This window comes from Camelina sativa, chromosome 2, assembly GCF_030686135.1.
Source record: "Camelina sativa cultivar CO46 ecotype springtype chromosome 2, ASM3068613v1".
Lineage (NCBI taxonomy): Eukaryota > Viridiplantae > Streptophyta > Magnoliopsida > Brassicales > Brassicaceae > Camelina > Camelina sativa.
The window spans coordinates 29,462,626-29,475,585 of NC_141881.1; the positions used below are offsets into that span (position 1 = coordinate 29,462,626).

At 36.8% G+C, this 12,960-nt stretch overlaps 3 protein-coding genes and 1 pseudogene across 3 annotated transcripts; 3 read left to right on the forward strand and 1 right to left on the reverse strand.

The window, feature by feature from the left end:
• The first annotated feature begins 37 nt into the window (after positions 1–37).
• On the forward strand, positions 38–1,601 carry LOC104757123 (putative F-box/FBD/LRR-repeat protein At5g62970). The gene is made up of 3 exons (XM_019231451.1): positions 38–949; positions 1,030–1,170; positions 1,269–1,601. The coding sequence occupies exons 1-3, from the start codon at positions 38–40 to the stop codon at positions 1,599–1,601; spliced, it is 1,386 nt and encodes a 461-aa protein (XP_019086996.1).
• A 1,798-nt stretch (positions 1,602–3,399) lies between these two features.
• LOC104757134 (uncharacterized) lies at positions 3,400–5,246 on the reverse strand. The gene is made up of 4 exons (XM_087470787.1): positions 4,964–5,246; positions 4,725–4,904; positions 4,231–4,652; positions 3,400–4,038 (listed from the first exon to the last, which is right to left on the reverse strand). Exons 1-4 carry the CDS (start codon positions 5,244–5,246, stop codon positions 3,400–3,402), a joined length of 1,524 nt encoding a protein of 507 aa, XP_087326913.1.
• A 3,838-nt stretch (positions 5,247–9,084) lies between these two features.
• On the forward strand, positions 9,085–10,317 carry LOC104757143 (putative F-box/FBD/LRR-repeat protein At5g62970 pseudogene; annotated as a pseudogene).
• A 1,525-nt stretch (positions 10,318–11,842) lies between these two features.
• On the forward strand, positions 11,843–12,940 carry LOC104740587 (dihydroneopterin aldolase 2). The gene is made up of 3 exons (XM_010461238.3): positions 11,843–11,970; positions 12,268–12,482; positions 12,566–12,940. The coding sequence occupies exons 2-3, from the start codon at positions 12,277–12,279 to the stop codon at positions 12,762–12,764; spliced, it is 405 nt and encodes a 134-aa protein (XP_010459540.1). The 5' UTR covers positions 11,843–11,970; positions 12,268–12,276; the 3' UTR covers positions 12,765–12,940.
• The last annotated feature ends 20 nt before the right edge of the window (positions 12,941–12,960 follow it).

The following is a 12,960-nucleotide window of genomic DNA, read 5'->3' on the forward strand; positions in this document are numbered from 1 at the left end:
AGTCTCTTAAATTACGGGTGGGGGTTTTGTTTAAGATATGGACAAGATTACTGGATTCTCTGATGATGAATTGCTCGTGAAGATCCTATCGTTTCTTCCGACAAAATTTGCTATAACAACGAGTGTTTTGTCGAAGCGATGGAAGTTTCTTTGGATGCGGGTGCCAAAACTTGAGTACGAAATGAGCATGTATTCTTCAGAATTTTACCATCGATATTTGTTCCCTGAGGAAGGTGACAGCGAAACCTATTCTATAGAGTTGGAAAGATGCGAGAGGATGCGGTGTTTTATTGACAAGAATCTGCCATTACATAGCTCTCCGGTCATAAAGAGCTTGAAACTCACGTTTTACAATGAACTTTTTCAACCTGAAGCTATCAAACTGTGGGTTGAAATTGCAATCTCTCGTTGTGTTGAGGAGCTAAGCGTTGCATTTTCTAGTTTAAAGGGAAAACTTAATGTAGTAATGCCGAGTAGCTTGTATACTTGCAAATCACTTGTGACGTTGAAACTAACCAACGGCATTTACGTGGATGTTCCTCATGTTTTCTGCCTCCCCTCCTTGAAAACTTTGCACCTTCGACATGTGATATACGCAGATGAAGAATCTCTTCAACGGCTTTTATCTAATTCCTCTGTTTTGGAAGATCTAGTTATGCAACTATATCCATATGACAATGTGAGAAAGTTTGCTGTAATCATCCCGTCATTGCTTAGTTTATCCTTTAGGATATCTGAATCTGATATGGGTGCTTCTAAAGAGTTTAGGATAGATACTCCTTCTTTGAAATATTTCACAGTTTTCTGTAAAAGTTCATTCGGCTTGATTGAGAGTATGCCTAAGCTGGAGGAGGCAAATATCACTGCTAGTCACAATATCAAGAAGCTTCTTGAGCTTGTCACATCTGTCAAGCGTCTTTCATTGACAATCATGCACGACAATGCAGAGGTAATTTAAATCTACTGATAATTTTTAATTCTACAATCTCACTAATATCTCTTTAGATTACTAAACCGTCCTTTGTACAGGCTCTCACTGCTGTATATGCTAAGGATATTGTCTTTAAGGAGCTTGAGCATCTGAAGTTTCGTATCCATCACGCATATTGGTCGAAGGTACTACACTGGTTGCTCATAGCTTCACCAAAACTACGAAAATTAGAGTTCGATGTAAGTTTCTTCGATATAGGCTACTATTTTGGTTCAAATTCAATGTATCGCGTCGCGTGCGGCCTTTATCTTCCAACTCTTTCTTCTTTAATCCAAAGGAACATTTTTCACGTGATGGTATGGACACATTGGTGTGCTGGAAGCAACTGAATAGTGTTCCTCAATGTTTGTTGTCGAGTCTCCAAACTTTCAAGTGGACATGCTACCAGATCTCTGTAGAATGTAAAGATCTGGTGAAATATATCTTAAGAAAGTCTTGCCAGTTAAAGACTGCAAAAATTGTGTTTGGACGAGGGTTGGATCCACAAAAGAAGTTTGAGACGGAGACGGAGGTGAAATTTTGTTTCCGTGCTTCACCCATCGTAATTCTCTCGACGGCTGAGGAGTCTTGCGAATCAAGATTACTGACAGCTTTGAAATTTCTCTATTAGAGTTTTTGTTGCATTTCGTTTAGAGTGTTTGTTAAAGTCATTAAGTGTTTTTAAGTTAATATTCAAAATGATTCTGGATACATATGACGTTTAATAAAATTTAAGACACCCACTAACTAAAATTTCAGACGTGGTTGAAGTCTATATTCCACCAAATTAACAAAGAGATACGTTGTGCAGTTACACTGCGTGAAAGAAAAATAAAACCGAAACCCTATGGATGAGCCTTAAATTTGGTTAAGACTTAAGAACAAGCAACGATCTAGTGTTTAAACTTTAAAGGTCTCTTTATAACCCTCTTAAGCTCCTGAAATTAATTTAATGGTATTGTTTCAAGTTGGAGTATATATATATATATATATATATTCTACATGGAAAATTACTAATTAATGTTCCATATCAAAAGCATAAAGCTCCTGTAAACATAAGTTTCTTACATCACAAGTCTCTAACCCTCGGATGCGAAAGGAATTTGATAGCGTTCTAAATTTGATCCTCCCGTATTGGTTCTGAGTTCTTAAACACATATGATGGAGGATCCTGAGCTATGGTACCTTGCTGAACCTCATTAGAGGCTATAACAAGACATTTATCAACAAGAACATTATTAAATCCCTCTAGATGACAATATTTCCAATTATTTATCAAGTTCGATCGAGCTAACAAAATCAATACAGATCACGGGTCGGATTGGGATCAGTGGGGAGGTCTGGTTCGCGGGTCGGATTGGGATCCGTTGGAAGTTCTAGTTCGCGAATCGGATGTGGAGCATTCGGGAGGTCGGAGTCGAGTATCGGTGAAGGATCAGGAATCGGAGGTGAAGGAGGTGCCGAAGTCGACGATGAAGAAGTCGTGACAAGCGGAGAAGGAACCTGAGATGGGCCTTGATCCAACAAAACTGAAGAAGAAACAAGTTGGGCTGCTGGTGTAGAAATTGGGCCTAATAAAATTGGTGGTTCCAAGTCCAACTCATTGGAAAGAGAAGTCCATAAGTCGACTTCTGAATTATCTTCGTTATTTGTGGCCACGGTTGACGATGGTGTGGCATAAGGGAAAACTGTTTCGCAAAACACATCCTTTTCCAGATCAAATAAACGCCAGCCTTTTTTACCGTGAGGATAGCCTAAGAAAACACACTTTCCACTCTTAGAAGCAAACTTATCTCCTTTCTGATTCTGATTGTGTGCATAACATAAGCTTCCAAATATCCTTAGATGCTCATAACTTGGCTTAGCATTGTACAACTTTTCGTAAGGAGTAACACATTGGAGGATAGAACTAGGAGTTCGATTGATCAGATATGCGGCGGTTAAAACACAATCACCCCAAAACTTCATTGGCAGCCTCGATTCGAACCGTAATGCTCTAGCGACGTTAAGTATATGATGATGCTTTCTCTCTACTCGACCATTCTGTTGGGGAGTCCCAACACAGGAGATTTCGTGTTTGATCCCATGTTCACGAAGATAACTTGTAAGACACATAAATTCAGTGCCATTGTCACTTCGAATTTTCTGTACATGAGTTCCAAACTGACGAGAAACCAAGGCGAGAAAATATTTGATTTGCGTTGTTGTTTCTGTTTTGTTGTTGAGAAGAAAAAGCCACACCCCGCTGGAGAAGTTATCAACGATTGTTAAAAAATAACGAGCCCCTGAATAAGTTAGAGTTCGATACGGCCCCCACAAATCACAATTAACCAATTGAAAAATATGATCGGTTTTATTCATACTGCTTGGAAAAGGAGCACGAGTTTGCTTTGAACGAAGACATACATCGCAAGCATTATTAAAATTCTCTAAAGAAACTGAAACTGAAACATTGTGAAGTTGACCAACAATTTTGCAGAAGGGTGACCCATTCGTCGATGCCACAGATCATAAGACTCCTTTGTCCGTGTCGTCACAGAACCATCTACCTCCATGTTTCGGAAAAAGAACGTTCCATGCTCACATTTTCCTGCTCCAATCACCGTCCTCGAAGTGCGGTCCTGAACAACAAGGAAGTGATCAGCAAGTTGAACCACACACCGGTTTTCATCCATCAATTGCCCCACAGAAATCAGATCAGAACATAACCCCTCAACATAGTAAACATATCGCAAAATCAAACCAGCCCCAAGAATAACAACACCTTCCAAAACAGAAACATGTTCCCTACCATCAGCGAGAATGACCATAACTGGTGCCATGGCTTTCAAATCAAATAAAACCTCTAAGCGACCTGTCAAGTGGTGAGATGCACCTGTATCTAGGATCCAAGAGAGAACAGATGACGTACCCGATAGACGATCAGTGATGGCAGACGGAGCCCGTTTGTTCAATAAATTCTTGATGCCTTCCCACTCTGCATGAAACAGAGCAGCAACACCATCACGATCAGCGTCAGTGATCACGGCTGGGAATACGGGAAATAGCTGCTTTCTGAGCTTTCTCGTCTGATATAGAGACTTTCAGGTTTTCTAGATCAGCTATTATCCTTTGAAACTCATCGCTCAGGTCAGTGAGGACTCACTCACTCATCTACGTATTACTAATAATTTTTTCTATCTACTGAATTAAAGACCCGCCACGCCGGGCTATAAGATACAGCTGTTGGCATGGTCGGTAGCAGGGGCGGAGATTTGCACAGCATTGGCATAGGACACACCACGTCCACGACCCGCACTGGAAGATGCAACAGAGCCTCCATGTCCTCGACCGTGTGCTGTGCGAGTCCGCGGTCTCTCTCCCCACCACTCTGAATACCTAATGACAGCGTAGCAACTATCAGAGAGATGACTAGGTCGATTGCAGTGCTTACACAGAACACCCATGTCTTTGTCATCCCGGCGAAAATGAGATTGAGCAGCAAAAGCAGTGACATCAAGTTGCTCAGCAGATGTCTGAGTTGCTTGACGAACCAAGTCCTCTTCTTGACGTACAATGTTATACACTTCCTCCATAGGCTGAAGTGGAGTCCGAGAAACCAAGCTAGAACGAACAGTACGGAAACTGCTATCATCAAGTCCAAAGAGAAACTGATGCACTTTATCGTCTTCGCGATCTTGCTCTTGAACGGCACCAAGATCACAAACGCACTGACCACACTTTCACACTCGCAATGGTCGATAAGCAGACATACTGTCCCAGATTCGGGAAAGCTTGCCAAAGTACGCCTCAATAGCGAGACCACGTTGCTTGCAACAAGCAAGCTCTGCCTTGAGTTGTTGAATCTGTGGTCTGTTGGTGACGGAGAAACACTTCTTCAAGTGATCCCAAAGGTCCTTGGCAACATCCCGATGAGAAATGTTGGAACGCAAAACTGGATTGCCCACCAGTCATCAAGATCCAGAGATCCGATGTTAGGACGTCGTATCGAACCATCCAAGAAACCGAATATCTTGCGTGAAGCTAAAGCTGTCTTCATTCCACAAGTCCATTCGTCATAGTTCGTACCTTTCAACAGCGGATGAGAGATCACAGCACCAGGATTGTCGGCAGCAGTCAAATCATATGGAGAGATCGTGCGGTGAAATTCCATTGTGGTCGAGGTTGGGATCACTAGAGTCGGGTTTGTCGAGGTCGAGTTCGTCGGGGTCGGGTTCGTTGGGGTCGGGTTCGTTGGGGTCGGGTTCAAGGAATCGTCAGTAGCGGTGGTGCTCATTGTCGGAAAAAGGAAAGAAAAAAAATAAATCAAGTTTATGGTTTTGGCTCTGATACCATATAGGAACGCAGAGACAATCTGTTGAATTGTGTTGATTCTATTGATGAATGAGCCATTACATATACAGTAGAATCTCTATAAATTAATAAGGTCTGGACTATGAAATTTTATTAATTTATAGAGGTTTTAATTTCTTGATAAATTAATAATTATTAATTTATCGAGAAATTAATATTTTATTAATTTATGATGAGATTTTTAATTTTCATAATTTTAACAATTCTATGTTCTCATTCATATTTTGAAAGAATATTCTTAATTTATCATCTTGGCTATCGTAATTACTATGTTTAGAGTTTAGAGTTTAGGTAAAAATGACAAATGTTAGAAAAGTTTAGAAGAAATTGCTACTAATACCATTCATGTTAATGATGAAGTCAAAGAAGATATTGCGGTAAATTTAGAACTAATTACATGTAAAGGACTAATTATCGCATTTAAGACTCTCCACAATTTTTGATCGCGATTTGAAAAAATGACAATAAAAAATATTAGAGATGAGCTCCAATAAGAATGAAAATTCAAGAATATGCAAATAACAATAGAGTCATTTTCACTAATTTTTTTAGATATATATATATATATTAATATTATTTGATTATTAATTTATGATATTGATGAGACCATATTTTTACGTAGGATTTTCAAAAATATTATTATCTTATTAATTTACCGAAATATGTCATTTTTTACACTGGTCCAACTCGGGACCAAAAGAAGTTATTAATTTATAGCGAATATTAATTTAAAAAGTATTAATTTATAGAAGTTCTACTGTATACAAGAGAGTATTTCCTAATGTAAGAGATTACAGAGTAAATACATAATCAGATTATCAATGTAATTGATATCGTATCATTGACTGTGATATGGGAGATATTATAGGAGATATCACAATATTTTGGGTCATCTTTCAACACATCAATAACTAAGGGAGAACCTCTCTGGCAGTCAATTAAAGATTCAAGCTGCACAGCCTTGTCCTTCTTATTGGGAGGGACAATTGTCCTCATAGGGGGGTTTCTGATAAAGGACAGGCCATCCAAGATACTTGTCTCCCTTGGAGCCACTTCTGTGTTGTTTGATGTGATATTGGTTCTGTTCTACTACAGCAACTCTAAACTTCAAAGAAAGAAGCTCCAGAAATCTTTGTGGCTGGTAGGTTTTTTCAATGTAGTTGTTATAGCATTTAAACTTGGTTTGGCAGACCTTGTCCAACATTTGAAGAGATGAACTATCATGCTCCAACTAGCTAGAAAAATATTTTGTCTTATCATTGCTTCTCTCTCCTTTGTTTTCCTATTTACCAAAAGATTATGAGGTTGTATTTATGTGAACTAAATCACTATGAGGGTTTTACAAAGTTTATTTACGTATCCGTCTACTTCATATCCTTTAAATTAATCAAGCAACTAGCTAGTGTTTAAAGGTCTCTTATCACCTTTTAAGCTCCTTAATTTAATGGTATTGTTTCAAGTTGGAGTATATATATATATATTCTAGATGGAGCTAATGTTCCATATCAAAAGCATAAAACTCTTGTAGTTACATAAGTTTCTTACATCACAAGTCTCTAACCCTCGGATGTGAAAGGAATTTAACATATATATGTATACTAGGTGCATGTCCTGAGCGTGTTACCCCGCTTAGTAGGGACTGACTATGAATCGAGCCTTGTTGATTATATATTGAAAAAACAAAAATCAATGATAAATGGAAAGAAGACCGGAATATGATTTGTGCCAACATTTTCATTTTGTTGGATGAAAGGAATTTTGTTTCATATTACAATATTAGCCAGGCTGGATTGTGGAGAATCACTATCCATTAAGTTGGAGGGATATCAAAGGCACTTCAAATGTTTGGACCGAACAAAATGGTTAATTATACAGAGGTAAAGTGAGTCATAAAAAAAGCAAGCAATGGAAAAAATGGTATATCAATACTCCATAGTATAAAATTTATAAAAGTTAAGTATTTTATTTACAAAATCATTCACAAAACATAAAAATCTGAGGCAAGTTAATTCAAGAGGATGGAGAGATAATGTTTACTATGTTTAGTATTTGGAGTTTAGGATTTAGAATTTAGTTACTTTGTATATATAAGGATATTATTGAAAATAGATTACAAGAGAAGGTATTTTTTAAAAAATTATTTGTTGTTAAGTATTACTTTTAGATGATGAAAGTAAAATTAATATATAGAACAACATTAAATTGTCTATCAAAGTAACTATATAGTAAGATCTTACAATTTTTTTTTAGACTACTTATCAGTTTTTTCCATAAAAAAAAATAAAAGTGTAAATAAATATAATTTCTCTTAATTACTTAACGAAAATACCAAATTAAATTAATTTTGCGGTAACTAAAACAATGGTCATATTATTATAGTAACATATTGTTTAAATATTTTCAACAATACTGTGTACTTAAATTTTTTTTTTTCTCTATCTCAAAATGACTCTTTTATGAAGCATCATATAATAAATATATATTAAAATATTATAGTTAAACTGTAATATCATAAAAAATAATTTTTAACACATATAGTAACAATTACATGTACATTTCATATACAATTGAATAGAAATTTCATTTTTTATTTCAAATTAATAATGCATACATAACCCACGCATCGCGTGGGCTATTTTCTAGTATGTATATATTATATAACAATAAAACTTTGCTAAACGAACATATACATTTATATATATATAATAATATAAGACTTCAAAGATTTCAAGCAAATAACTATTGTTAATTGTAGAGATAAATGTCAATCAATAAAAATGGAAGGTCTTTCTGTGTTTTACACGTACTCAAGAATTGAAATTAAATTATGTTCTGTCATTATGTGGATTATTGTCTCTCTTTTGATTAAAAAAAAAAAGTATTCGTTTTGTCCCATGTAAGTTCAATTACAAAAAACAAAAATTGGATTCAAGCAATTTAGATCTTAAGCATCTCGAACCGTCGTTTTTGTGGTGCATGGAAGTAACTAATGCATTATTAGACAACCAAAGGTGTCTAGAAATTCCACATTTTGATATGGTTCTGTAAATTGTAATGTTAGGAAACTGAGTCATCAGGAGACTTACAAGCTGCTTTCAGCACTATATCCTGTATAGACCAAAAACCTCTGATGGACGGTGGAAGAGAAGGCTACGTCCACCTCACGACCATCCTCAAAAGTGTCCTCGCGTTACTTCTCCGAGACTTGTCGCCGTGGCACTCTAAGGACTATTCTGGTTGGTGGTGATGGATACCGGAAAAAACAAGAAACCATCATACCGGAAATAGGATATCAACTTGTTGTCATCTGGTTTTTGAATTTTCATAATTACAGAGCTTTCCATGCTTCAGAATTGCTTACTTCTTCTTCTGGACAATATAGCTTATGTTATATTCCAATGGGCTCTCCACTCCCTAGTTCATATATGGTAAATAATTTCATACAAATTCTTTACTGATTAGTTTTTTTTTTAAAGTTACTATGCTAATAATTTAGGATTTTTTTGCTAGTGAATAATTTAAAGATAAGGTCGACAGGCCAAATCTGTATTTTATCTCATTCTTTCTTTTATTTCACAATCTCATCGTCTAATTCTTTTGACTTCCGTTCCAAGGGTTTTGACAAATTGAATATTTCCTTAGGGCTTTGTTCTGTTCCTCTGTTTTGATTCTTCTCTGCTTTTGGTTGATGTTACTGTTCTCTGTCAGGTAAAAAAACAAAACTCTAATACTTAACCTACGGTGAGGGTTTTGTTTAAGACATGGACAAGATCATTGGGTTTTCTGATGATGAATTGCTCGTGAAGATCTTATCGTTTCTTCCAACAAAAGATGCGGTAAGCACAAGCATTTTGTCGAAGCAATGGAAGTTTCTTTGGATGCGGGTACCAAAACTTGACTTCGATGAAAACATCATGTATCCTGGTGAATTTTGCTGCCAATATATCTACTTAGGGGAGGATGAGAGAAGAGATTATTTTATCAAGTTGGGAAAAAGCCATATGATGCGGCGTTTTATTCACAGGAATCTGCCATTACATAGCTCTCCGGTCATAGAGAGTTTGCGTCTCGGTCTTTTCACTGATGCGTTTTCAACCTGAAGACATCAAACTGTGGGTTGAAATTGCAATCTCTCGTTGCGTCGAGGAGCTAAGCGTTGGATTTTCTAGTTTCAATGGAATACCTAATGCGTTACTGCCGAGTAGCTTGTATACTTGCAAATCACTTGTGACATTGAAACTAAGAGACCACATTCTCGTGGATGTTCCTCATGCTTTTTGCCTCCCCTCCTTGAAAGCTTTGCACCTTCGACGTGTGATATACGCAAATGAAGAATCTCTTCAACGGCTTTTATCTAACTCCTCTGTTCTGGAAGATCTTGTTCTGGAACTATATCCAGGGGACAATGTGAGAAAGTTTGCTGTTATCATCCCGTCATTGCTTAGTTTATCCTTTATCATGTCTGCTCAGTGTGCTTCTGAAGGGTTTAGGATAGATACTCCTTCTTTGAACTATTTCACAGTCAAAGATTTCTGTAAAAGTTCATTCGGCTTGATTAAGAATATGCCTAAGCTGGAGGAGGCAAATATCACTGCTAGTCACAATATCAAGAAGCTTCTTGAGCTTGTCACATCTGTCAAGCGTCTTTCATTGACAATCATACAAGGCAACGGTACAGAGGTATTGTATATGGGATCGGTATGGACACATCGGTTTGCTGGAAGCAACTGAATAGTGTTCCTCAATGTTTGTTGTCGAGTCTCCAAACTTTCAAGTGGGCAGGTTATAACCATGTCTCTGTAGAAGGGAAAGATCTGGTGAAATATATCTTAAGAAAGTCTTGTCAGTTAAAGACTGCAACATTTTTGTTTGGACTAGGGTGGGATCCACAAAAGAAGCTTGAGATGGAGACGGAGGTGAAATTATTTTGTTTCCGTGCTTCACCCACATGCAACCTCTTATTTCAATCGATCGCTGAGTATTCTTGCAAATGACATCTTCCGGTTTTTTTCTATTAGAGTTTTTGTTGCATTTAGTTCAGATGATTTTATGTGTTTCTTTATGTCATTAAGTGTTTCTTGAAGTCTTAATTCCACCAAATTAACAAAAGAGATACGTTGAGCAATTACACTGCGTGAAAAAAAAAAAAAAAAAAAACGAAACCCTACGGATGAGCCTTAAATTTGGTTAAGATGGTTGGAATATGCTTGCACTTGGACTTATCAAGTGCTTTCTCAAGTGCCTTGAAATCTTCATGATAGACCGGACACCGATCCACTCCACCACCGCCGCATGAGCAGTTGTTTTTGTGGTTCGATGATTTCTTGCGGCGTTTGTTTTCCTCGTCCTCGAGAATTAGCTCACGACGTTCCTCTATAAGGTCCGGTAATATGCCAATGAGACAAACCAAAAACATACCGATCAGTATAAGGGCGCTTACCAAATCCGCTGTATCCACCGTCAACGCCATTAATTACTCCCCTTGCTTCACAGACTTCACACACACAACAAAATAAATCTAGCTAGCTAAGCTAGGGTTTCTCAAATTTATTAGAAAAATATTTTCGAGATAGAAAAATAGAATTACCTAAGAAACTTGGACATGCAGTTAGTTATATATAAATTACTAAGATTTGGATGTCTTCGAACTTCCGACGTGATATTGTTTTGGATTTAGTTTCCTGAATATTTAAAATACAATCCTATCCCCACTCCACATTAAAACCAAACTCCTATCGAAAATAATGCAAGTAATTAAGATTTGGATGACTTCGAATATCTTATGGTATATATATAATGCTGTTTTAGATTTAGTTTCCTAAGTTAAATTACAATCCTACCCACACTCTCATTAAACAGAACCTTTTTGAAAATTACATTTACACACGATCATAAAAACCTCATGGACTAAAATATAACATCTCACAAGAAATTAAGTTACAAAAGAAAAAACAAATTTACACAATCTTAGTTTATGTATAACCAAAAAAAAAAAAACAAAAGAAAAACATTAAAAAGGATGCTTCTTCCCAATCTCGAAAACTAGTAGATTTATCTAGTCAATCTTTTAAGTTGGGAGAACATGGAACGAATAGTGTCGCACTTTGATAAACGTATAATATCGGAGAAAGCTCTCACATCTTCATGACAGATGCGGCAACAATGATCATCATCTCCAAGTTCAATGTCACCATCATCATCATCATCTTCTTCTTCTTCTTTCCAAAAATACGGTGAACAGGTATCGACAAGGAGATAGATATAAAGAACTACTCCGAAGAAAAGAAAGTAAGATGTAACCAGATTGTCCACTGTCACCATCTTTTCAATCCACTACAATATTTTGTAACAACAATATATAGGCAAAACCGATGCTGATTCAGAAACTAATGATCTAGGGTTTACCAAAGGAATGTGTTTTTTTTTTATAGCCTCCGAATATACTTTATCTTATTTGGGCTTGAAAGTATTAATTTTAGTTGGGCTTAAAAGTGGCCCACCAAGCCTAACAACATCACAAAATGTTGTTGGTTTGGTCGATGGAAATGGAAATATCAAAGTCGTCGTCGGTGCTCACTTCAGTCGCGATCTTGTTTCTTCTTCGTCTTCCTTAGTCTCTGGCGCCGCTTTGTCTCAGTCGCAATCTCGTAAGCTTCTTCACTCTTCTCTTTAGTTCAATCATTAATCATAACTCGTTTTCGTTCAAACTGATCGATGTGATGTAGAAACCTAATTTTCTCGGGTCCTGATGACGAAATGGGGACTCGGAAGAACACGATCGTTGACTTTTATTAGTGTTCTGTTACATTTTTGCGACCATCAGTGACTAGTGACCAAGTTTTGTGTGTTTGTTACTTTGTTAAGTTGTAAACTATCACAAAATTTATTAAAAGTACTTAAAGACTGTATAGTAAGCTGATTACTAGTTGTTTATTTTGTAACAGAACAACGATATGGAGAAAGACATGGCATTGAATTTGATGATGGGGGACAAACTGGTACTGAGAGGTTTGAAATTTTACGGTTTCCATGGAGCGATTCCTGAAGAGAAGACACTTGGCCAGATGTTTATGCTTGACATAGATGTTTGGATGTGTCTCAAAAAGGCTGGTCTATCTGACAACTTAGATGATTCCATCAGCTATGTCGACATTTACAAGTTAGTATTTTTTGTTCTAGGTAACTACGATTTGCATATATGCTTGCTGTATGTTTATTATAATCTATTGTGGAATTTTTCAGCTTGGCAAAAGAAGTTGTACAAGGGTCATCAAGAAACCTTCTGGAGGCAGTAGCAGAACTTATAACGTCCAAAACTTTGGAATCATTCCCTCAGGTTAAAGCTGTTCGACTGAAGCTATGGAAGCCAAATGTTCCTCTTATCCAAAGCGCTATTGATTGTTTAGGTGTTGAGATTTTCAGAAACCGCTCTACTGATTAAACCACTACTACTACTACTACTACCCTCAAACAAGACTTCTTTGTAATCTCAATTTTTAATTCTGTTGTGTTTTCTGTTTGTTTGTCTAAGTTTGTATCCTTGAAATTTTCGTATTCATATCCAAAAATAACACTTATAACATCGAGAGATTTGGGGGAATGAATGTATTTTATGTACTTGATACGTACACGATCCC